Source organism: Rattus norvegicus, chromosome 17 (genome assembly GCF_021556685.1).
Source record: "Rattus norvegicus strain SHRSP/BbbUtx chromosome 17, alternate assembly SHRSP_T2T, whole genome shotgun sequence".
NCBI lineage: Eukaryota > Metazoa > Chordata > Mammalia > Rodentia > Muridae > Rattus > Rattus norvegicus.
Window position 1 is genome coordinate 15,345,822 of NC_141550.1, and position 25,641 is coordinate 15,371,462.

Genomic DNA, 25,641 nt, shown 5'->3' on the forward strand with positions numbered 1-25,641 from the left:
CACGCCTTCCAACAACCCGCCCCTCAATTAGGCCCCGCCTCCACCTCGGCAGGCTCCACTGACCACTGCAGAGCACTCAGGATGCGCCGAGTGTCTGGGACCCTTCGGGGCCGGGCGAGGCCCCGGGGGCGTGCAGGGAACACAACGCCGCCAGTCCCAGGAAACCAGACAGGTGAGGGCTGGGGCTGCAGGTCTCGGCGCCCTTTTCACGGACAGAGAAGTGGAAGGGTGAGGGGCTGCTGTGCTGGGGACCCTGTCCAGGAAGGGGGCGTGCATCGCACCGCCAGGATCTTCCCGAGAACGAACTTTCTTCTTGATTTCCCGCCGATCCAGCGGACGACCCCAGCTAAGCCGAAACCAGGCGGCAGGTACCCCTTAGCGTTTGCAGGGTATCAGCGACGGTCGCTGCGCGCAGTCCCAGACGCCTGCGGAAGTTGGCGCCGGCTTCACCTGGCCGGGTGTGCGGCCCGGGGTTGGAGGGAGTGACCCGGAGTGTCTTCTGTGCCGCAGAGAGTTGTTATCTTTGGTGACTACTCCAGCCTCACTTTACAAATTGGAAAGTGAGCGGGTGAGAGAGGAGATGCTAAAGTTATCCAGCAACCAGGACCCGGGTTGCTTCTAGGCTGTTAAAAGGTCAGAGGTCTGCAGGAGGAGGGAAAGCGGTTGTTAAGTGTGCTGAAGAGGGTTCTACGCTTGATCTTAGCCAAAAGGGCGAGAAACAATGCTGACGTCAGCTTTGCTAACTCTAAGAAGCACCACCAAAACCGCATTTCTCCCAAGAGCTCAGTCCTGTGCATCCAGGAGGTGCCTTGCCACTGTGGAGGGCTTAGCTGAGTTCTGGAGGCACATTGCTCTCACCCTAGCCCAGTGCTTCTCAACCTTCGTAATGCTGCAACCCTTTAATACAGTTCTTTGTGTTGTGATGACTCCCAACCATAAATTTATTTTTGTTGCTACTTCATAACTGTAGTTTTGCTACTTATAAATCCTATTGTAAATAACTGTGTCTTCTAATGGTCTTAGACAATCCCTTGTGAAAAGAGTCGATTGAGAAACCCTTAGTGGGTTTGATTCGTTTGATACCATTCCATCATGCCGACCCTTTGCTGGCCCCACAAGTGTGGCTAGTTTTGGCTTTCTAACTGTTACTCCACAGGAGTGAGTGAGTGCCTTTGTGTTTGAAGAGGCTAACCTGGTCTGGTACTGCTGGGGAGAGGGGACACTCTTGTGAGTACCTTCTGCTTACTGGTCTGGAGAAGTAGGTGTCACCAGCAAAGAGAGGTGGATGGCCTTGCCTGAGGTTATCCCATGGCCCTGGGGTAGCCTGAAGCCCTGCTGAGTTTGCAAACAAAAGGCTAATTGCATAGGAATCTTTGGAGAAAGTCTGATAGTCGGTATCTCACTTGTCCCTTGCCCTGCCTGGCTTCAGGGAAGATCTAGTCCTTGCAGTGTGTCTTTTGCACCCAGCTTCCAAGCGTGTGCCCCCGTGCCTCAGTTCCCATATGAGATAAAAGGTGAGTGCTGTATTCCTGCCTCTAGGCTATGGACAGGGTTAGCGGAGAACCTGGAGAGAGAGCCCTTGTTCTTGAGTAATAATCTGTGGGACTTCCTTAGCCTGTGGCCGGTCTTGTTTGCTTAATGGGCTGGGAAGGGAAGGGAAAAGAAGGGGCCTGAAGCTGTGTGGAGATAGTTTGGTGTTGTCCAGAGATAACTGGGAGATAAAGCAATAGCGATGTGTGGTTCCCACAATCTGTAGAATGGGCCCGTTGTTAAGTAGGCCAGAGGTATTGTGGAGGTCTGTGTTCTCCTGTGGGTCGGACTCAGGGCAGGACTAAGAGTGTTGTCATCCCTCGAACCCCCACTCATCCCTGGTCTTCTATCTAGACTGGATAGAGGGTTTGGCTCTGTTCCCAGGGCAGCTCCTGAACTCGTTAGTCCGGGAGGTTTTCCAGGAACACAGGGTTCCAGTGGCTGGAAGCCACCTCCTGCTAACCGCAGAAGGGACCTTGACAAGTACAAGGAGAGGAGGTCAATGAATAGGTGCAGGTGGGCCTTTTTGGATGTGTTCTCAGCTTCAATCCCTGCAGCCTGCTGTGCCCATTACTACACAGGAGAAACTAAGGCCTAGTGATGGCCTGTGTGAGTCAGCATGACATCCCCTTCCCTTGCCATATACACCCCAGAAGATTCAGAGATACATTTTCCTTGGTTAGAGTAATATCTGTTATGCCACAGAAAGAGAACACATTGTCTCATGGTATGGAGCCCCGCCTAGATGGCCCATGGTGTCTGGGGCATAGGAAGATGGGCCCAGAGAGAACAGACGACCGCCCTGAGGACACTAAGCCAGGCTATGGGCCTTACATACTCAGTATTAGGACCTCACATGGTCCTGGCTGCTGGTGTCCAGGGGTCCTGCTGTCAGAGCGTCTGTGTATGCATATATCAGTCACCTTTAAGAAGTTTGAATCCCATCCCCTCCCACCCCTGCCTCACAATTCACACTTGGCATTTGGAGAGATGCAGACCCAGAGAAAATTATGTAAGGACTTGCTGGCACATGAGAACACAGGCCTGGCTACCAAAGTCCTGGTGAGGCTCTGCCCAGAGGCCTGCCTTCCCTTTCACTGTACTCACACAACCTCTGCCAGCATAAAAGGGAATGAATGTATTAAAAAGGTCAGGGTGAGGGGACCATGGGCCTCAAGAAGGACAGAAGATGCTGGCCCTGCCTGTGGTCCAAGGTTCCAGATAAAAGATTAACAAACAAGACTTGTTCCCAAGGCATCCAGCTGGCCTCAAGGACTGGGGGAGGAGATCTGAGGCCCTCCCAGATCTAGCTATAGGCACCTCGGGGTGGCAGGGCCTGGGAACAGAGCTACTGCAGGTGGACTGGGTTGAAAGGTCAGATGGGACAGCTGAAGACCCTCATGGGCTGGCCTTGCTGTGCCCACCTGCCCTTCACTCCATCCCCTAAGCCTGGAGGGCCAGACTGGAACATGTGTGATTTTCGCATGAGCATTAATGCCATTTCATTTTAGTTCTCTGTTGCTTTTCACTCTCTTGAAGATTTACTTCTACAAAAAGCGGCCTGAAGGGTTCCCAAAGTAAAATCTGTACCAGTGCCATGCCCAGAGGGTGGAGGGTCAGATGCATGGACACAGTGAAGGACTGGGAGATATGCAGTGACCAGTGTCCAGAGGCCGTGCACAGAGAGGGCTCAAAGCATTTGTCAGCTCAGCCAAGTGTCTTCCTAGGAACCCAGGGTGTCTTCTAGTTCAGTTAGGAAATGTGCCTGCTGGGTCTGGTTCTGGAGGGGCAGATGGGGCTTGATTCTTAGATGCCGGGCATGGGGCGAGTCTGTGAGGTGTCGGATATTCTTGGGAATAGCTGTGGATCTGTAAGTTGAGTTGGGGAGGGCGTCTCTCTTTCTCTGAGCAAGTACCTTTTTGTTCATTCCTTTAGTTCTTGAAACAAGGTTTCTCTGTGAGGTCCTGGCTGTCCCAGGACTCACTCTGTAGACCAGGCTGGTCTCTTAACTCAGAGATCCACCTGCCTCTGCCTCTCTGGCAGTTGTGTGCCTGGAAGAGGTCTCCATGTGTGGCTCACAACGACCTTGAACTCACTATCTTGTTTCACCCTCCTGAGTATCTGCGCCGGTACACCCAGGGGTTGCGGGCTTCATAGACAGCCCATCTCTGCCTGCCTGGCGCTTTCCATACATTTATTTTCAGGCTGAGGAAGGCTGGGTGCCCGCCTTCATGTTTGCCTTGACCCAGTCTGTGGGCCTCAAGCCTCCTTCTCTAAAAGATGTGTTCATCCCAGAGTAGAATTTACTGGCCTTGCAGGCCCAGGGATGGGTGAAAGAGACCCAGTGGGGTCTGGGGAAGGAGGTTCCTTGGGCTGTGAACTTGGAGAGAGAGAGAGAGAGAGAGAGAGAGAGAGAGAGAGAGAGAGAGAGTGAGTAAAGTACTGCCAGCCTGGCCTGGCGTGTTTGAGATACTGCTTAAAGTCCTGAGGGATGTAGTTCAGTTGGTGGAGTACTTCCCTGGCATGCATGATACCCTGGATCACATCCCTGGCATGGTATAGACCTACTGTGGGAGCACACAATAATCCTCTCACTGGGAACGTGGAGGGAGACAGGAGGATTAGGGGTTGATTCAAGGTAGTCTAGAGAGTACATGAGACTCTGGCTCAAGGTCTACCAAGGCACTAATTCTGTGACCAGCCCTGCCTCTGTGTCACTACCACACAGCCCCACCCTCCCTGTGACCCAGTAAGGCAGAAACCCATTTTGCAGATGGGGAAATCTGCGGTCAGTGTGAAATGTGGGCTGAAACTTGCTGCTGGATCAGCCCCAGGAGCCCGTGTGTTTACCTCTGCTCTCATAACAGGGGAAAAGTCTGGGGGCTTGGGTTGGAAAGACCGGGCTACTCCCAGTTGGGGCCACTCTCTCAAGGCGTCCTTCAGCTCAGTTTAGAGGAAGTTGGGCGTCCCTGACTGGAAGTCTCCTTGAGTAACACAAGGAGGAAGGGCTCACCCCCATTGTCCACCTCTTTCCTTTGACCAAACTTCTTTATTTACCTTGTAATAGAAGAATAGTAGTTGGCAGCTGGGGCTCTCCACCCTGTGAGTCCTCTAGATTGCTGGCTAGAAATGCCATGTTTGGGACCAGGGCAGCAATTGAAGCCCCTCTGTCCCAAGTCTCTCCCAGTCTACCTAACCAGGCTGTTCTTTCCACCCTGATGTCTTCCAGATCTGTTCTGGGGGCTGCCATCCCTCTCTGTGTTGGGCTTGCACTACAAATGCTCCATGTGTCTATTTAGCTCTTTAATTTGCCAAAAACTCCTGGGCTTCTGACAGCCAGTGTGGCAGGGCTGGCTGGTCCTCTTTTCCCTGGTGGTTGGTCGGTGGCTTTACCCTTCACCCCCCACAGTTAGGAGGCTCAATGACAGGGCAGGAAATCTGCCTTTTAAGATTCGTGACTGGCTGGCTGTGAGGTGTACCAAGGCCTACAGTCTCTAGCTGACGACAAGCACCCCCTCCCAGCAGAGCCCTCCCCAAAGCACCGGATGTGGCTGTTGACAGACATAGCGTGAACCAAGTGGGGACCGTCGAGGTGCCCCACCCGCCCTGCAGCTAAGATGTATTTAGGGGAAGTGGACGGCAGTGGTTTCCTTGATGAGCCACAGACATTTCGTCCAGTCCTCTCGAAACACTGCCTGGTGTTCTATCTGTAGAAGATGAAACAAACACAGGGTAAGAAGTCCCCACATGATAAGGGCAACTGTCAATCTCTGGTTCCCCAGCCCGGGCTGGCCCAACTTGGAAGGCTTTGGTCTGTCACAGCTGTTCTATGTGGCGCGTACTTGTGCTGCTGGCCACCCCTACCAGCCAGGACCCTTTCTGATGAAGTCCTTGTTTAGCGAAGCGCTGTGCGGGTGGACCCCTGTGGGTTCTGGTGAACCACTGTGGGTACTGCTATCTCCTGCCTCCTCTCTGTTTATCTGCTACCAAGCTGGTAGCAGGTGGTGAGGGTGGGCCTCCACTCTGCTAACTCAGCTGCAGAAGAATGCAGAAGTTGTCACTCTAAATTGAGGACTGGGAAGTGTTGGCTGCCTGGCATCCTGGGGAAGAGCCCGGAGGCTGGCCATCGTCTGCCTAGCCATGTCTACCACAGCTCTAAAATCCCATGTCCACTTCCCTGGCTACAGAGATAGTGAATTTCCATGTTCCAGAATACTGCAAAGGCAGAAGGGTTGTGTAGCGTCTGATTTGTCTGTGAGATCAGCGTCCTTCAGTCCAACCCTGATGTTTATGGAGACAGCTGGTGCTCCATGAAGAGAGACGAGACTCTGGAATCAAGAGTTTAAGTTATAGCCAGAGGTGGTGGCAACATACCTTTAAACCCAGCACTTGGGAGTTTGAGGCCAGCCTGGTCTACTACAGAGTGAGTTTCAGGACAGCCAGGGCTACACAGAGAAACCTATCTCGAAAAACAAACACACAAACAGAATTCAAATTATGGCTGCCAGCTAGTGACTCACAGCCAATGAGTTACCTGGGTTACTGGTCTTCATGCTTTCATGACAAGCACTTACTGACTGAGCCAGCATTTCCTTGGCCCTTCAGCATCTCTGTTTAAGGACAATATTGCTGTCCCTGCTTCATAGCATCTTGCTACAGTTTGGGGCTGCGTGTTAGCAATTTTTTTTTTTTTTTTTGGTACCTTGATGAGTGAATCTGTGCTTCTTGCTGGAGATGTGACTGTTTTTCACTTTCTTGCCGTTCCGCCAGGCTCTGAGGTGAACATCCTGTTACAGGAATGGAGGTAGCATCATGGTGAAGGTAATACATTACCTTCACACTCACCACACTTTATCCAAGAAGGCTTGGCTGTCACTGGGGAGTCACTTTTCTACCCCAAGGAATACTGGTTCTCATCTTCATCATTCGTTGTTGTGTCATGTTAGGATGGAACCCAGAGCCTTAGTACGTGTTAGGCAAGTGCTGTACCACAGAGGGATACCACGTCTCATTTTTATTCATCTATCCCAGCCACCTTGGGGCTGGAGAGATGACTCCGTGGTTAACAGCACTTGCAAGTGGGTCACACTTTCGATCCCAGCGCTTGCGAGGTGGGCACAGCTGGTCTCTATGAGTACCAACAACAAGAGAGCACTTGCTACTCTCATATAGGACCCGAGCTTGTTCCCCAGAATCCTTCAGATGGCTCACAATAGCCTGCAACCCAGCTCTAGAGAATCAGCCCCTTCTGGCCTCTGAGGGTGCCTGCACTCACATGCACACAGACATAAACACACATACATATATGCATAATTTAAGAAATAAAAACCGGGGCTGGAGAGATGGCTCAGTGGTTAAGAGCACTGACTGCTCTTCCAAAGGTCCTGAGTTCAAATCCCAGCAACCACATGGTGGCTCACAACCAACTGTAATGAGATCTGATGCCCTCTTCTGGTGTGTCTGAACAGCTACAGTGTATTCATATATAATAAATAAATAAATTTTTTAAAAAAGAAATAAAAACCTTAGCCACCTTGTAGAGGCTTCTTGGCTTGCTGTGTGGTAAGGATGTTTTCCTAGCTACTGGACATTTTATCTCTTGCATTCCTTGCTTACACATTAGTTCAGTTTTAAAAGTAAATTGCATGTTTAACTCTCATTGGTAAGATCTCTTTGCAAATCAAAGGGATTGGAGCTTCGTTTACTTTCGAGATATCTTTTCCTAATTTTGTTCATCTGGGTTAATGTTTATCTTTCAGTTATTAAGAGGTAACGAATGGTCACCTTTCATGTTTCTCTCTCCTCTCTCTTTCCCTCCCTCTGTCTCTGCTAATCATTGTGTATCGTCATTTATTGTCATAACACAATCCTCAGACCGTATAGATTTACAGACCATATAGAGCTGGTCAGACCCCAGCTCTGGAGGGCCTCCTGGAAGGATGTGGCAGCGCCTCTCTGCCCTCTGCTGCCCACACCCCAGGCTCACAGCCCCCTTTCTCTCCAGGCACATGTGCTCAGCTCCATCCACCCCCTAAAGGCACCTTGCAAGTTGTCCGTGGAGATGGCACTTCACTGGGGACTGTGCTCATATTCCATTGCCCCTCTGGCCATCAGATGGTGGGGTCTGGCCTCCTTACTTGCGCCTGGAATGGGAGCACCGCTGACTGGTCTTCAGGAAGCCCTGTGTGCAAAGGTATGTCTTCCTCCTTCCTGAGCTGTGCCAGCTCATCTGCCCCAGCCATAGGCTAGCCCACATTGACAGTTCTCTTCCCCAGTTCTCATGTCTGAATACAGATGCACTGCTGGCTTCAACCCCTTGCTGCTGCCCTGGCCCCTGACTGGTTACCAGTGCCATCTAAGCTTGCGCTCTGTTATCTGTTATCTGTGAAGTGGGGAAACAAACCTACCTACTTCCTTACCCACACTTCTTTTCCTTCATGAAGGCCTCAGGCAAACCCTGAAGGATGTTCTAGGTGCCAAGAATTCTAGGAATTGGGAGTACAGAGGGCCAGGATTGTTCCAGCCCTGGATCCCCTATCTCAGGAAAGGAAGACTCATATTCTAGTTGTCTGCTTGTATGTGTAGAACCTGTCTTGACTGTCTAGGGCCTCGTGAGACCTTTTCCTAAGCGAAGGTGGGCATATTACATTAGTGCACAGCCAATAGCTTGGCGCTTGCACGTGTATGCACAGCAGTATTTCCTCTACCATCCTGTGTCAGCTCAATCTCTTGATTTGAGGGTATCTCTAAGGACTAGGTTCTGAGAGACTAAGAACCGAAAATGGCAGGGCTAACCTGTCAAGGACATAATTCAGGTGGTGGTCAGGTGTCCCAGGATTGAGCCTTATGGCGTTAGGAGACCCCTGAGGACAAAGGGTACACCCTTACATCTTGTGGATGATTCTTAGCTGTCTCCCATTTCACAGCCCTTCATCCACCATTGGCTAGAGCGTGTCCTGTCTCTGAGAGCTGGAGTCTAAACTCTAGATGGTTAGCATGAGTCGGGGGTGGTTGAAAACGGCCTGGGAACCTGGACTATATAGCCCATGGAAATATATATATATATATATATATATACATATATATATATATATATATATATGCTTGTTTGAATTATAATCTTGGGATCTTCTTCACAGAATAATCCAGAGAAGCTAATAGAGCATGTTCTCAGTGTCAGCTGCAGTCACACAGCTGACCCTGCACAAGGTTATCCATAGCCATCATTCTTGCTTCTTTCAGGAAGATGGGCTGAGAAGGCCCCTGATAGGTTTGCCTGCATGGGCTGAAATGCCCCCTTCTTGAGAATGTCTTCCCTGATAAATCCCTTTAAACATAGTCTTTCCAAATTGTTACCTTAGCCACTAAAGCCTGAATGATGTCCCCCAAAATGGACCTTCCTGTGGTCCCCACCCTAAAGACTCTGGGCCTAGCAGGTCTGCCAGGAGCTGTGGTTTTTCCCTTGCAGCTGTGCCGCCGCACGAGACCTTTGGCTTCAAGGTGGCAGTGATCGCCTCCATTGTGAGCTGTGCCATCATCCTGCTCATGTCCATGGCCTTCCTCACCTGCTGCCTCCTCAAGTGTGTACAGAAGAGTGAGCAGCGGCGTGCTGACAGGTACAGTGGCCTCACGTCCTTCCGAGGGTGTGCCTGGCTGTGAGGTTCCCTGGCAGTGTCTGGGTGTCCCACAGGTCCATCTATGGATACAGGACATATTCTCATGGATATGTGGTTCCTGGGATTCTGAGGCTTATAGCTGGGCTGTGAAGACACGGGGTGTGTGTGTGTGTGTGTGTGTGTGTGTGTGTGTGTGTGTGTGTACAGGCATGTAGTCTTTCTGTCTCTGTGTGCCTATGCAGTTGATCATGTATGAATGTTGAAGTCACAGAACAACTTTGGGTGTCTATCAGGAGTCCTGTCTCCACCTCTTGTCTGCTTGTAAGAGTTCTAGGAATGGGGTTGGGGATTTAGCTCAGTGGTAGAGCTCTTGCTTTCGGTCCCCAGCTCCGAAAAAAAGGAAAAAAGAAAAAAAAAGAGTTCTAGGAACATGAACTCATGTCCTCATGTTGCACAGCAAGTGTTTCCCGCACTACACCATTTTCCTGTCCATACACAGGGGACACTTAGTGAACCTGCATACACATATGCCAGCCTGTTGGGTTGGTGGCACTTTGGGCTGCCACAGATGGATGCTCCTACACGGCAGGTAGGCATCACTGCCCTCACAGATGTGGTCCTAGGATTCCAGGTGTGCAGCCCCACACCTGTGCACCCCCACACCTGTATACCCCACACCTGGCAGTAATTGACTCCTCTTTCTCACTGTTTTATTGTGTTAAAACGCACTTAAACTCACCGTGTTATTCACTGTTAAGGGTGCTGTTGAGACAAGAGAGACAGCTCGGTGAGTAAAAGGTCCTGCTGTCAAGTCTGATGACTCATGTTCTGTTCCTGGAACCCACACAGTGGAAGGAGAGAACCGACTCCCACAAGTTGTCCTCTGACCTCCACGGGTGCCCTGTGGTGCACGAGCCTCCTACCACAAAATAAAAGTGTTATCGAAAAAAAAAAACCAAAAAACTAAAACCCTGTATTAGCTGTTCAGCACTATAAAACTAAACGGATAAGCAAACCTTTTTTTTTAAGGAGCAGCACCATTTGTTCTGTGGCACTCGCAGCAAGCAGAGTTCAGCAGTCAGTTTTTTGTTTGCTAAGTTCCTTTTTAATTGGAGCCCACCCGCCCCCCGCCCCCCCCCCCCCCCCCCCGTCCTTGGGCTTTTAACATCCAAACAGCACAGGTGTCCCGTTCTCATGCCTGTGGTGACCTGCTGCTGGTCAGCGGGCCACCGCCACGCAGAGCCAAGATGGGCTGTGTAGAGGTATTTCTGCGTGTACACAGCTGTGGGGAGACAAGCGGTTGTCTCTCCCTTCATCCTGAACTCTCTCCTCCAGGACGGCTCAGCTGTGGTACCAGCTGAGAGGCGAGGACCTGGAGACCGTACAGGCTGCCTACTTGGGCCTCAAGGGACACAACCACAATAACAGCAGCAGCGTCGGTGGTGGCAGTGGTGGCTCCAGTGGTGGTGGCGGCAAGCCAGGGATTCAGCACAGCCAGGCTCACGACAACCACAGCTTCACCACGTAGGTTACCTAAGTCATAGGGTGGGGGTGTGCTGGGGTACAGAGAGAGACCCAGGGACCTTTCCCCCAGACCAAGCTCTGACAGGTCCTGGGACACTGGCCACCTCACATTCTGGGGACCCTGGTGCACCTACTTCTTTGGTGCCTCAGCTCTCAACTCCTCAGCTTTTCCAGTGCTCTAGCCCTCCCAATTGCCTTATCTAGTGTACACTCTGGGATGTGAGAACTGCAGAGAACCTGTACCTCCTACTGTGCTGTCTGCTGTGCCAGAGCCAGTCCCCCCTCCCTCTCTCTCTTGCTGGCTCTCTACATTCCCTCTCTTTCTCTCTCTCCTAGCTCTAGGTAGGCATCAGCTATGGCTCTTTCTCTCTTTTCCCTGAATTAGTAAAAGCACAGTCTTTCTTTGTGCGACTGTGTGTTTGTCTGTCTGTCTCTAATTGGGTCTCCTGTAGCCCAGGCTGACCTTGAACTCCCGATTCACCCACCTCTGCCTTCCAAGTGCTGGAATTGCAAGTTGGCATACTCGGTCTGTGCAATGCTAGGGACTGAATCCAGGGCTTTGTGCATGCTGGGTGAGTACTTTGTCAACTGAGCTGTATCTTCAGGCCCAGGACATGCCTTTTCTGACTCTAGAATCTGGCTACCTTGATGGTAAATAGAGTAGAAGACACCTCCGGGGTTGCTGGTGCCATTGGTGTGCCGGACTTTGTGCTCAGCATCAGGTTTTGGGGCTCTTTAAATGGAGGAGACAGGCTTCTGTCCGTCATGCTATGGACTTGTGAAGTTTAGCCTGGAAGTCTCATACAGATACCCTGTCCTAACTGGGGTATCTATTACTGTGGTGAAACACCTCCATTAAAAGCAAGATGTGGGAGAAGAGGTTTATTCGGTTTACACTTTCACATCACATTCCGTCACCGAAAGAAGTCAGGACAGAACAGGAGGCAGGAAGCAGAAGCTGATGTAGAGGGCATGGAGGTGTGCTGTTTACTGGCTTGCTCAGCCTGCTTTCTTATAGAACCCAGAACCACTAGGCCAGGAGTGGTCCTACCCACAATGGGCTGGGCCCTCCCACATCAATGACTAATTAAGAAAATGCCTTACAGCCAGATCTTCTGAAGGAATCTTCTCAGTTGAAGTTTCTTCCTTTCAAATAACTCTAGCTTATGTCAAGTTGATATAAAACTAGCCAGCAAAAGCCCAGCATGATGGTGCATGCCTTTAATCCTAGCACTTCAGAGACAGAGGCAAGCAGATACCAGAGTTTGAGGCCAGCCTGGTCTACAAAGTACAAAGGGAGTCCAAGATGGCCAAGGCTACACAGAGGAACCCTGTCTTGAAAAACAGAACAAAACAAAACAAAACAAAAAATTAACCACTACAAATCCATTGTCTTTTTGGGGCTTCCCCACAAGACACTGAGCCATGAATTCTTATCATGGGTCTTCTGTGGAGGCTTCTACCAGATACTTCTCTGTTGCTGTGATTTAAAACACCACGATCAAAAGCTGCTTCCAGGAGAAAGCTTATTTTGATGCCAGAGGCAGTCAGAGTAAGCTGAGAGATAACCTCTCAACTGTACAAGGCAGCTGTACAGAGGAAATTGAAGTCTAGGCTGTAAACTATCAAAGCCACCGCTTCCCCAATCATGTGCTTCCTCCAACAAGGCTGTACCTCCAAAGGTTCCATAACCCCCAAACAGCGCCACCAGCTGGGCACTAAGTGTTCAAACACACGAGCCTGTGGGGAACATTTCTCATTCAAATCAGAGCAGCTGTTCTCCGTCCTTTCACAGGGTCAGAAAACACAGATGTTTATAGTTCGATCTGTAACAGTAGCAAAATTATAGTTACAAAGTAGCAATGAGAATAATTGCATGGTTGGGGGGTGAGTCACCACAGCATGAGGAACTACATTAAAGGGTTACAGCATTAGGAAGCTTGAGAACCACTGCACCAGAGTCACAGACTGCCAGAGACAAGCCTGTGGTCTCTGACCTGAGGTTGAGTCCTTTAGGTCCCTTTACTATTGGGGCATGAGGGGGTTCTCACCATAGGCTAAGAGCCCAAAGTGATCCTCCTGGACCTGCTGTGATTTTGGGGGTTACCAGGTGGTGCACTGACTTGAGATCCTGGTGTCTTGTGGAGTAGCCACAGTAAGCTCACTAATTCTTTGTCCATTTCATTGAAAAAAAAATAGTTTTGAGTCAGGGCCTCATGTAGCCTAAGCTACCCTCAGACTCACTAGGTGGTTGATTATATACTTGAACTCAGGATTCATCTGTTTCTACCTCCCAAGTGCAGGAATTATAGGCATTTGGCACCACGCCCAGCAGGAAAATTTTGTGACTGCCCTGGAGGGCCGCCCTCTGCTCCTCCTCAGTCCTTCGCTTTCTTTGGCTCTGGTGACTTATTTGGCAGCAGGAGCCCTGCATGGCTGCACTCAGCTTCTTCTGATGTACTTTGAACTTGGGTTTATGTGCATTCTGGGCCAGCCCGATGCTGTTCTTTGTCCTACTAGGTCACCTAAGGCAGCAGAGCCCTGCTCTTCTCTGGGGTCTTGGCTGTTCCACACCTCATCTGCCTTGACTGCAGGAATCAAGAGGGTACTTGTACCCTATACTGTTTGCCCTGGGCTCATTTGATCTCAGGGAATATTGGTCATCATTGTTATAACTGCATCTGTCCTTGTGTAGGAGAGGAAACTGAGGCATGGAGATGGCCACTTGTGTAACTCCATGTCACGTATGATGTAACAAGGTCTGATGCTCATGTTGGAAACTGGGTCTGCCTTCAGCTTTCAGCCTCATGACAGGTCCTGTTTACCATGATGGCCTGAAGTCTTATCCTTGATTGTTTTTGCCTGGCTTCTGGTTTTGCTATGTTTCCCAGGCTGTTTTGGAATTCCTGAGCTTAAAGAATCCTCCTGCCTCAGCCTCTTGAGTTGCTAGAGCTACAGATGTCTACCTGGCTCATTTTTCTTTATTAGGTAACCTCTTTGGGCTAATCCTAGGAGCAGATTGCTTAAGTCAAGTAGTTTGATTCTTTGTCCCAGAATTCCTCATGTTTGGCCAATTCTTATGAGGAATGTTCTCTCCAAGTGAGGCTACAGAACTGTGTATGGAATTGTGTTTACCCACCTGTTATGTGAAGAACTTTTCCTGGGGAGACACAATACACAAGTCTCATCCCAGATAGGGATCACACACAAAAAACCAAAGTCCAATTTGGTGAACCAATGCAGAAATGACTCAAAGAACTACATCACCAAGGCCTACATGGGTGACAGCTCCCAAAAGTTGGGAACCTGGAACACACTGCACAGCCAGTAGGCAGCTCAGCAGGTTGAAGAGAGTCCCATCCCAGTGACTCAAGTTGATATAAACCTCTTTCAGGCAGCTCAGCTGGTTTCTGCTCCTTCTAGGCAACTGGTCTGATCTCCGCATCATCATGGCAGCTCAGCTTTCTTGTCTGATAGGGGAACTTTAAGCTTTTATTGTTTACTTTGGCAGGGGAGGGCCTAGTGGATCTGTCAGTTTCAGGGACTTCCTGAAGTTCTTTTGAATTGTTTACCTTCCTGCTTAAGGAGCTAACCTTCAGGATAGAATGTTTCAATTTCAGAGGAGACTGCTACAGAACACTTTCCAGGGGATTGGGAGAGCTCTAGGTGACTTGGATGCTCTATGCAGAGGGGGACTACCACAAGAAAGATGATGGCCACCCTGAGAGTCAGCTCTAGTTGGTATAGCTCAAAAGGCAGGGAGTAGGGAGGAATGCGAGACAGTTGGGCTCAGAAAGGGCTTTCTGCCCAGGTGGAGGTATAGCCCCTAACCTTCAAAGCCCCTGGCCTTGGGTTCCCAGGTAGAAGTGTGCTCTAGACCTGGGCCATCTGCCCCTTTAGCAAGGCCCACACTGCCTTGTTATTGAGACGACTGCCCTCTGACCTTGCTGACATGATACTATCCTAAATTCTTCCAGATGCTTGCTGTCTTCCTAAGTGAAGGTACTGAGTTTGTCCCATTTATTGTAAGGTTAAAAAAAACTTAATGCTACCTGGCGATGGTGGCACGCACCTGTAGTCCCAGCACTCTGGAGGCAAGAGGAACTCCGTGAGTTTGAAGCCATCCTGGTCTAGTTATCTAGCTGCAGGTCAGCCAGAGTTACAAAACAAAACATCAGTAAAGAAACCTGTGCCGAGGACTGGGAATATAGTATATAAGAGCTCAGGCAACAGAGGGCTTGCCTTACATACTCGAGGCCCTGGCTGGATTACAATTCCCAATACTGTGGAAACTGTACTTGGTGTCACATGCCTGTGATCTTAGCTCTTATTATTTCATTCATGTGTTCACAAGACCACTAGACCATTGCTTAATTTCTTCTACCTGTAGTTTTCCTCATAGGGGGAGGGATAGAGGGAGCACTGGGCTGGGAGTGTGTCCTGTCCAGGAGATGATGCTGGAAGTGACTGTGGGAGGAGGGAGAGACAGCACCTTAGGAGGGGGTGTATGTGAGGAGAGGTGGGTAGCCAGGCAATCTGAAGAGAGCAGAGGCCTGGAGTCCAGAAGCAAGAGATTGGAACGGGGCCAACAGGTAGGCAGGGCCAGCTCGTCAGTCTGGAGAATTGGTTTGTGAGGGAGCTGAAGGGATTGGGGGTATAGAATGGACGGTAGGTGAACCAGCCTCCAAAGGGGACATATCGAGGAAAGGTGGTGATATTTTTTCCTCCCTGAGACATCCCCAGGTCCTGGTCAGGGAGCTGGGCTCCTATGATTCTCACAGACACTGAAACATACCCAGCAAGTTCCTTTTCTCTGGGAGCAGCCATGAGAGAGCTGAGATCCAGGAAGATCCTATGGCAGGGGTTGGGGGTGGCACTTCTAACAGGAGATGGCCCCTTGGGCAGTGGTCCAGCCTGAGCCCATTAAGGCCTTGGGTGAGCCCCAAAAGGCTCATCACTCTCTTCCCCAGCTCTTGCCTCCTCTTCCCTCAGAGACCACAGCGACATCAGAGAGCAGCCCGTTGTGACCCGCAGTGGGGACAAAGACCCTTGGACTTTCAAGATGGGAGCTCCGAGCCCTGGTGGCTCCTCCAACTCTCCACACACCTACGTGATGGTCCACGCAATGAACTCTGCAGGGCTGGCCCCTGGAAATCCCACGAGGCCCAAAGCGTACCTTCCAGGGTGACCCCACTAGCCAGAGGCCTGCAACTCAACATTTGTCCGGCTGGATGTCGACCAGGGTAGTCACCTCCAGGTATAGGAGGCCTTTGGGAGCCTAGCTGACGTTGAAGGCTGGGGCTCCAGTGGGGAACAGTCGTTCCTGGAGGAGACCTCTGTGGCTGTTACGGGACCTGCTCATTGAACTGCTACTGGGGTGCAGTCCCAAAGAAGTCAACACAACCAGGGTTCTTCTTAGAGAGACAGACATTTTAAGCAGATATAGTTTTGCGTAGTAGACTATGAAAATATTAATAAAGTACGATCAGCACTGCAGGTTATGATCTTCTGGGGCAGAGGTGCACCGCCTGGAATCAGGGGCCCCCAGGACTTCATCTGTAATTGCAGGTGAGGGAAGTAGAGGTGTTTTCTTTGCATAAAAACAGAGTGGGGTTGGAAACGCAACTCAGTTGGCAGAATGCTTGTGTATTATGCAGAACAAGGCTTCAGTAACCCCAGCACCGTACAAACCAGGCAAGGTAGCTTGTGCCCGTAATCCCAGTGCTTGGGAGGTAGGGGGAGGAGGATATGAATTTCAGGGCCGTCCTCAACCACACAGTAAGTTCAATGCTGCCCCAGGCTATGGGAAACCCTGTGTAAATTAATTAATTAGTTAATTAATTAATTAATTATAAACTCGCTCTAAGGTAGAAACCACTGTCTAGGTGGCCATCCCAACAAATCCTCCAATCTGGTTGTCATGAAACTGATCACGTATTATCAGTCCCCTGGAGCTCTGAGCTTGTTGGAGACATGGGAGTCATTGAGCTCTGGTTACTCACAGGTCTTGTGTTTGCTGCTGGTGGTCAGTGGGGACCTTCTGAAGTCTTAGTGGGAATAGTTTCCCTTCCAAGGCACCTCCCAATCCCCAGTTTCCTAATAGCCTGGAGGCTGATTTCCAAGGTAAGATACAATGTGAGCTCCAGATGGAGGGTATTGCCTTACAGTCTTCTGCCTTGAAAGCTGTCTGCCTTCCCATATTCTACTCATCAGGAAACCCCCAGTCAGCTGGGCATCACTGGTGTGGGAAAGCAGAAGTGTAGACATGTTTCAAAGCCATCACATCTGCTGGGTTTACAATCATAGTCCTAGCCACTTGGGAGGCTGAGACAGAAAGATCGCTTTTGAGCTGGGAGTTGGAGGCTAGCCTGGACTATACAGCAAGACCCCCCTCCCCCATATTTCAAAAACAAAACAAAAAAACAAAACAAAAAAATCTAAACCCCACTATAGCTCAGTGGTAGAGCCCTTACCTAACATCCTGTGTTTAGGAGTTCAGTGTCCAAGTCAAAGCCATCACAGTTGCCTGGAAGCCAGCGACTTGTCAAATCGGTTTCATAAAATCTAGCCCTGCCAGGTATGATGACACATTCCATTAATCCCAGTACTCAGGAGGCAGGCCAGCCTGCTCTATGTAGTTCTGGGATAGCCAGAGCTAGGTAGAAAGAAACTGAGGTCCCAAGAAAGCCATCACACGACCAGGGTTCTTTTAAAAAGACTCAGACAGGGGTTGGGGATTTAGCTTAGCGGTAGAGCGCTTGCCTAAGAAGCGCAAGGCCCTGGGTTCGGTCCCCAGCTCCGAAAAAAAGAACCCCCCAAAAAAAAAAAAAAGACTCAGACATTTTAGGCAGACATAGTTTTGCATAGTAGAATATAAAATATTAATAAAGTACTTTCAGCAATACAGATAGTTACCTCACCATCCTTTGGGGCTGTAATCCCAGCAACTCACCCCAAGGCAGAGGCCTAGCCTGATCTACGTAGGAAGACTGTCTTTAAAAATAAATAAATGAGGGGCTGGGGATTTAGCTCAGTGGTAGAGCGCTTACCTAGGAAGCGCAAGGCCCCGGGTTCGGTCCCCAGCTCCGAAAAAAAGAACCAAAAAAAAAAAAATAAATAAATAAATAAATAAATGAAAACCCTAATTTACTGGCCCGAGGCCTCACTCTGAAGGGAATGGTTTGTTACAGGAAGCTGTGTGCTTGCACGAAATGCATACCTGGTTGGAGGTGCCTCATAATTTACATCATTTGAAATGTAAATTCAAAATGAACTTTGAGTTCACTGTAGCTCAGGCTCTCCGGTTCTCACTCACTTCAGAGCCCCAAGTTCATCTTGGCCAATTAAAAGTATATCTCGTCCAGTGCCGTGAGATATTTCAGTGCGTGAATGTGTTTGCCACAGAGCCTGGTAGTTCAATCCCCAGGAGCCACGTGGTGGGGAGAAAAGTCAACTCCTGCAGGTTATCTTCTGACCTTTACATGGACACCATAGCCCATGCGATCCCATCCATCCCTTAGAAAGAGGGCTAGAGAGATGGGGCAGCGATTAAGAGTGAACATTGCTCTCAGAGAGGATGCCTGTTGGGTGCCTCTTAACCCCCTATAGCTCCAGTTACATGGAATCTAAAGTCCTTTTCTGGTCCCTGTGGGCACTTGTACTCCATGTGTACACACACATAATTTTAAGAAATTATACACACTTGTAGTCTCCTACAATTTGGGATGTGGCCATTGAGAAAAGTTAACTTTGTCCTCTCTCCTTTTGGAGGCATGAAAGACATGTGCCCTGAGTAAGAGCCTGAAGAAGTAGGTAAGAGAAAGCCTGCAGAAGCCATGGTTATAATTTTTTACATATAAACAGCCATCTACCGGATAGAAGTCACACTGTCCCTCTAATGAATACATGTGTGTACGTATATGTATGTATATGTATATCTATACCTACATATACCCATGTATATATACACCCACATGAGCTAAAAAAGACACTGGGTATTTTACATGCTCTGGTATTACATTTGTGGACACCTTTGTCCTGATGCCCTTATGTGCTGCAGGTTTCCAGGGTCAGAGGTCAAGGACAGTGGCATGTGGGCTGGCAGGGTCAGCAATATTCTGTGGGTCCTGTGGCCTCAGCTCCTGGTCAGGTCTGCTTTGCCACGGTGGCTCTGGATACTGGTCAGAAACAGCTCAACTCTTCCCAGACCTTCAGTCCACCAACCAGGGTTTGGATGGACAGCCAAAGGCTCTGGGTTCTTCTAAGGAACCACTGGTTCCTGGTGCCCTGTGTTAATCAAGATGGCCGAGGCTGACACCCCATAATGCAGTGTATAAAATTTTAAAAATATTTAGTTATTTTACGTATATGAATGTGTGTATGTATGTGAGTGTACCGTACATGTGCCTAGTGCCCACACAAATCATTTGCAATGGATCCCCTGGAGTAGAGCTTACAGACAGTTGTGAACCATGTGGCTGCCAGGAACCGAACCCAGGTTCTCTGCCAGAGCAGCAGATACTTTAACTTCCCGGCTGTCCCTGTGGCCCCAGCCTCTTAACTTTCAGTTTGAGAGATTGTTTCATTGAGTGGTTGGTTAGTCTTGCCTTCGGATCCTCCCGCCTTAGCTTCCCAAATAGCTAAGATGATCATCCCAAGTCACCAGGAACCCTATAGTTGGGTCTTTAATTTGTTCGTGAGATGGGGAGTGGGGGTCTTACAGCCTCTCTCAGGCTGGCCTCCAGTTTAAGGGTTCAAGGGATCTCCCTGCTTCAGTCTACAAAGTAGCAAGTACCACCCTCACTGTGCACCACACCAACACAGCTAGCCCAGCTCCCGCCCCCACCCTGACCCCTTTTTGGAGGCCTTGTTTTCATGATACCCAGAGAAGTCTACATTGAAGATTACCCTGAACTACCAATCTCCCTGTCTCTACATTCCAAGTGCCATAATTATAGACACATAGTATCACATCCAGTTTGTGGATTGCTAGGGATCAAAACAAGGGTCTCTCTACCCAGACCCTCTCTAATGAGCCACATTCTCAGCTCTTTGATCCCCCTTTAAGGCTCAGAAGTATCCCACCATTTGGATGAACCACATTCGGTTGCTGCTTTCATCCACTGCCCGACCCGGGAATGGCTTCAACCTCTCTGTTGCCGAATGTGATGCTGCTACTCACACAAGTGTGGGCATGTTTCTTTGAGACGCAGCTTTCAGTTCTTTGGTTTATCCAGAGAACTGACAGCCCAGAGCAGATCACTGTAGGCCCACCCTAACCCCAAGATGTCATCCCTCAAAACTTTGAATTCACAACTGATCTGCAAGTGACTTCCTGATATCATTCCTATTGCTGGTTCCCTCACTCCACTCCAGCTACACTGGATGCCCCACAGATACAGAGAGGCCACTCTTGGATCCTGCACGGATGTAGAACACTTCCCTGGTTGCCCTGTAGCACCCTCACTTCAGCCAGCTCTGTGCCCTGATGCAGCCCAGCCGGGGAGCACTTGTGGGTCTGCGCAAAGCCCTGTGTTTGATCCTCAGCACCATGTATGTGTGCGCAGACAAGAACCATTTATCTCTACTGGCTTGTGGGTGTATAAACTGACGCTATGACTGCTCTATGGTACAGTTAAAGGGAAAAAGGCTTTTATTGTAGATTTGAGAGAGAGGCATCTGGAAGAGCCCAGAGAAGAAGAGAGAAAGAAGTAGACTAAACATGACCAGCAGACCAGACCTGACCAGGGCTGTCTGTGAGAGAGGGGAGAGCAGCAGGAGAGAGTGAACAGAGAGAGCATAGTGAGAAGCAGGACCTGAGAAGGTGGGGGCGGGGAGGAGAAACAGAGAGAGAGAGAGAGAGAGAGAGAGAGAGAGAGAGAGAGGCGCCTGTGAGTTGAAGGGAGTTGAGTATGGGAAGCATGCTAGTCTAGCTAGGACGCTACCATGGACTCTGAGATGGGACTTGTGATACTCAGGGATCTAGGAGGTCAGCAGGAGTTTTGATAGACTAATAGACACCACAGATAGCCCTATGTTCCTTCTGCCAGAGGTAAGGGAAATGACTTCTTTTGGTAGATAGGAACCAGCTTCACAAGTTCCTCCATCAGAAATCTTCCTATAGCCCAGGTTGAGCCCACTGGACTGACTTTTGGAGTTTGGGGAATCGGAGTGTCTGTATATGATATATAGATACATAGGTATATGACAGAGATGTTTTCAGCACCAGTACTTTCTAGTCTATATTTAGAAAACAGCCAAAGGACGTTTGAGCCTGTGATTATGGTAATGGTAGCCAGAGCTCTATTAAGGCTAGATTAATAGCTTAGCAGAACTACATTAATACATTAAACTCTGAACTTTTGAAGTCTTAATACCATTTATCATCTTCAAGTCTCTTTTTTTTTCACAGATCTTAAATCACTTTCTGGGACCTTCACAACTAGCATTTACATACTTTAAATCACTTCCTTAGACCCTCACAACTTATTTTACATACCTGTTTCACTTCCTCAGACTCACAGCTTACATGAACGTTAAACCTTTTTTTTTTTTCCATTCAATCCTTTACCGCAAGACATAGGTAGTTGATGATTGAGACCAGTCACTGAGAAGAGTTCCTTTAAATAAAGGGATAGTTAAAAATAAAATTTGGGTCACAGTAGCATGATGCCTTGGGTTTGGTTTTACATTAAAACCTGTTTTACCAAATGATGCCTGTGAGTAAGGTAAAGTCATCCGAGAGTCTGTCTTTCTCCGGAGACCTGGTAGTAACTCTAGAGAAAGCAAGGCCTGGATTTTACAGATGAGATTGTTAACATGTAGACACAGCAGCTGCGGCCCTGGCGTGAGGAGCTGTCTGCTAAGAACGGCTTGCCGGTGCTAAGCTGATGAAGATACAGCTTGCTATCAACACCATCATAGAGATTGGGAGAAGGAGATGAGTAGGAGGTATCATCCAAATGGCCTCTGTATCATTTAAAATGACAGACACTTACCCTCTACCTGGACAGACACTTACCAGCCAGGGATTGTCTAGGGGGATCTTGATGGCCCTGTCTAGGACAGAGGTCATCAGCCTTGGGCTATCACACAGGGATGGCATTAAGTCCTCTGATTACACACAGGCCAGCATCAGCCTTCAGCTGACAGACCTAGAAGAGCAGAGAGATTTTCCTCTGGAGGAGGAACTTAGGAAAACTGACCTACTTTGGTAAGGTCGGGTAGGACTGTCAACCCAACATGTCCACGGATGGTCTCAGGCTCTTGCAGCAGACCAGGCATGGGGCAGTTCTATGCCCAATGGTCAGCGTCAGCACAGTTGAAGTAAGCTGCAGGTGGAGTCCATTGCTGCCCATCTTCTTTAGAGATAGCCTCAGCTGCTGCTACCAGAAGGTGTATTTCTAACTATCAGAGGAAGCCTTTTTTTCATTAAACAACTTAAATGCCATATTTAGCAGATCTCTCTGGGGAGCTCGAGGGACATCATTTAATTGGTTAAGTATACCTGGTTTTAAACACACATTTACTTCTTTAGGCTTAACCTTGATAGCATATACAGAAGGCTAAAATTTTCCCCCATAAATGAATTCATTACATTTGTGCTTACTATGACTACAAGCATAGTTCTGAGCAAATTAAAGAATTTCATCATTTAGAAGGTAACTGACCATTAACTTGAATGGCTTATAACATGTTAGTAGCTTTTATAAGATTAGGATTTTACAGTTTTATTCCTGTTAAGTTTGAACCTTCAATTTTTAAAAAAGATGTATTATATACAAGTACAGTGTAGCTGTCTTCAGACACACCAGAAGAGAGCATCAGATCTCATGACAGATGGTTGTGAGCCACCATGTGGTTCCTGAGATTTGAACTCAGGACCTCTGGAAGAGCAGTCAGTATTCATAACCACTGAGCCATTTCTCCAGCCCCCAATATTACAGATTCTTGTATGACTCATTTTATCCGAATCCCCAAAGTCTAAAAAAGTTTGCAAAGTCAAAGAGGATAGACATATCTTCAAGTCAGTTTCTGCTAGCCTAAATAGACCTTAGGAATTTATAAACCTTAATTATCAAACATAGTATTCATCAAGCATATGTTGTTCCTTTCTAAAATTTTCTAGAAGCCTGGTGTTGAACACAGTTAGCAAAGACATTGAGTAATTAGACATCCATCTCTGAGTCAGTTTCTGTTCACCTGAGGAGACATTTATAACCTTAGGAATTTATAAACCTTAGTAAAACATATGTTGTAAGTTCTATTTTCCAAAACCAAGAATTGAATCTAAGTTAGATATACAGTATGCTATAGCAAATTAAGTTTATCTATGTGTAGATTATTTTTAAAACTATGGACACTTTTTGTTACAAGTTTTAAGCTGACTTGTTGCTGATTTTTTTTTACAGATTTTTAAATCCACGCTTAATCAATTTACAAATCCTGATACAAAGAGAATTTACACTATAGTCTGACAAATGTTGAGATAGTTTATATTTTAGCAAAAGCCCTAATTGCTATAAGAGGGGGGAGTTTAGAGAGTTAGACAAGACCAAGGACAGGAGCATGAGTTAAGCAGCTGTGATCCCTATTGGGAATACTTTACTTTTTAACTATTTTTAAATACATAGTTTCTTTTCTTATATTGTTGTATTTTGTTCTTTGCCCTGTCAGAGAGTTAGTGGCCCACCTGACCCCTGCCAGAGATTTTGGAGGAAACATTTGAAACAAGTGTGTTTACATCTGGAGAGGGAGGGCCAAAACTCAACCCCAGAACCAGCTTTTTTATACAGTAGAACAACATTAAAAAAAAAACTTTAGTATTATCCATACCCCAAAGACATTTGAATCGCCATAAAACTGAATTTAACAATCAGAGGGAGAAGTGACCAAACACAAGAGAATTAGAGATAAAAAATTTTTGAGAAGGGAGAGCAGAGAAACAAAAGTTTAGAAACAAAAGACTTTGGGATCATTTGTTTGTGCAGAAGTTCTTACAATCTGTGAGAATTCAGAAATCTTGTGTGCTGTCTTTGACCATTGAACTGTAACGAAGCCAAGCCATTTGCAGCAAGACAACAAGGCTTAATGGAATCTCTGAGTCCTAGAAGGAAAAAAAAAATTAGAGAAGGCAGGTGATGAGCGTTCTGGATGGGAAAAGACTGTGGAATAGAAGTACTGGGATAGGTTAGAGACAGGAGCCAGCTCATAGAGCAAGCAGAAAAGAAGACATCCTTTCGAGGAAGAGTGAAGAGGGTTAGGGAAAAGGGTCACAAACAGGAACTCTGCCAGAGGGAGGAATCCAACATCTTAGAGATGAGGAGGACATAAGGAAACTGCACCATGTTCCTGAGAGACTGAAAACAGCAGGCTCCAGTGAGCCAGGGAGAGGGACAGAGAGAGAGACAGAGCAGTTAGCTCCTAGAAAGATGTGAAGAGAAACACATGGTTTGCCATGGTTAGAGACAGAGTAAGTTCCAGGAGGGAGCTGAGAGGGAGCTGGCAAGACAGCAACTGAGAGCAGAATGGGGAGGGGCCGTGGCAAAAGAAACAGAGCAAGCTCCAGGAGTCAACTGAGTGTATGTGGGGAGGGGGCTCAAGGATAGGGAAGAGAAGAGTAAGTGTCCCCAACCAGACCAAGAGTCTTGTCAGAGAGAAATGTCCCAGACCACAAAGGAGAGGCATCCCTTTCCATGGGATGGATGCTCAGCTCTAGGATGAGAGAAGCTGCCTGGTGAATCGGTGCAACTTCCGTAGCAGTAGGAAGCTCCAGAAACTGACAGAGGCAGAGCAGGCAACTCCAAGGTGACACCAGGAGAAGGAAGGTGGAGGGAAGAAGCAGCTGAAGAGGTAGACTCTCAAATTTGGAGTTCAATATGGTGGGCAGAAGAAGCCAACAGAAATAAACAATATGTAACTTAGGCGAGCCTAATCAGCAGCTTGGTTCAGTTAGGAGAGATCCAGCCCCTTGGAAAGGGGTCCATTTGTGTTTTGATACCAAGAGTATAAACTGACATGACTGTTCCACAGTATGGTTCCGGAAAGGGTTTTATCGTAGATTTGAGAGAGAACAGCCAGAGGCATCTGGAAGAGTCCAGAGCAGAGAGAAAGAAGTAGACTGAACATGACCAGGAGATTGGACCTGGTCAGGGAGAGAAGCAGGAGCTGAGCAGAGAGAGACAGAAGGAGAGAGAGAGACAGAAGGAGAGAGAGAGAGAGAGAGAGAGAGAGAGAGAGAGAGAGAGAGAGAGCGAGAGCGCACAGTTATAAGGAGAATGAGTAGCTCCGGGTAGAGATCCTGTGAAGTGAAGGAGGTTGAGTAGGGTAGGACATGAGGAAGGATGCTAGCTAGGAGGCTACCACGAACTCTGAAAGGTGACACGTCTGTGATACTCAGGGAGCCTGGGGGCCAGCAGGAGCTTGGATATGCTAATAGGCACCTCAAAGGTGCCTTCTGCCAGAGGTGAGGGAAATGACTTCTTTAGGTAGATAGGAACCAGCTTCACAAGTTCCTCCACTAGAAATCCTGTAGTCCAGGTTGAGCCAACTGGGATGCTTTTTGGAGTTTGGGGTATGGGGGTTCCCTTTGGGGTCTGGAGAAATGGCTCAAAAGAGCCCTGATTGCTCTTCCAGAGGTCATAAGTTCAATTCCTGCACCCATGTGGTGACTCACAACCATATATAATGAGATCTGATGCCCTCTTCTGGTCTGCAGGCATACATGCAGGCAGACTTCTGAATACATAATAAAAAATAGAGGCGGGGGTGGGGGTGGGGAATCCTCTTTGGACCTAACAGTGGGGTCAGGAGTTCAGGCTCAAGGTTTCATGATGCTATAGTCAAATGTCAGCTGGCTAGGTTGTCTCATCTGACGCCTCAGTTGGGGCCAGAGTGGATGCCTGCTGGGGGCTGGGACCCAAGGACCTCTTGATCAACTTTATGACTGCAGCTGCTTTTCCAAAGAATATAC

General features: G+C 48.4%; 1 protein-coding gene and 1 long non-coding RNA gene across 3 annotated transcripts; one reads left to right on the forward strand and one right to left on the reverse strand.

Moving 5' to 3' along the window:
* The first annotated feature begins 57 nt into the window (after positions 1-57).
* On the forward strand, positions 58-16,166 carry Susd3 (sushi domain containing 3). 2 transcript variants are annotated; one of them, NM_001107341.2, is given in 5 exon segments: positions 58-172; positions 7,535-7,723; positions 8,999-9,146; positions 10,482-10,670; positions 15,663-16,166. In NM_001107341.2, coding segments are annotated over 5 exon segments (813 nt in total). In that variant the 5' UTR covers positions 58-81; the 3' UTR covers positions 15,859-16,166.
* LOC148000029 (uncharacterized) lies at positions 15,740-17,770 on the reverse strand. Its single transcript, XR_015641512.1, has 2 exons — positions 17,720-17,770; positions 15,740-17,432 (listed from the first exon to the last, which is right to left on the reverse strand). It is a non-coding gene; the product is annotated as an uncharacterized LOC148000029 (long non-coding RNA).
* Positions 17,771-25,641: the final 7,871 nt, after the last annotated feature.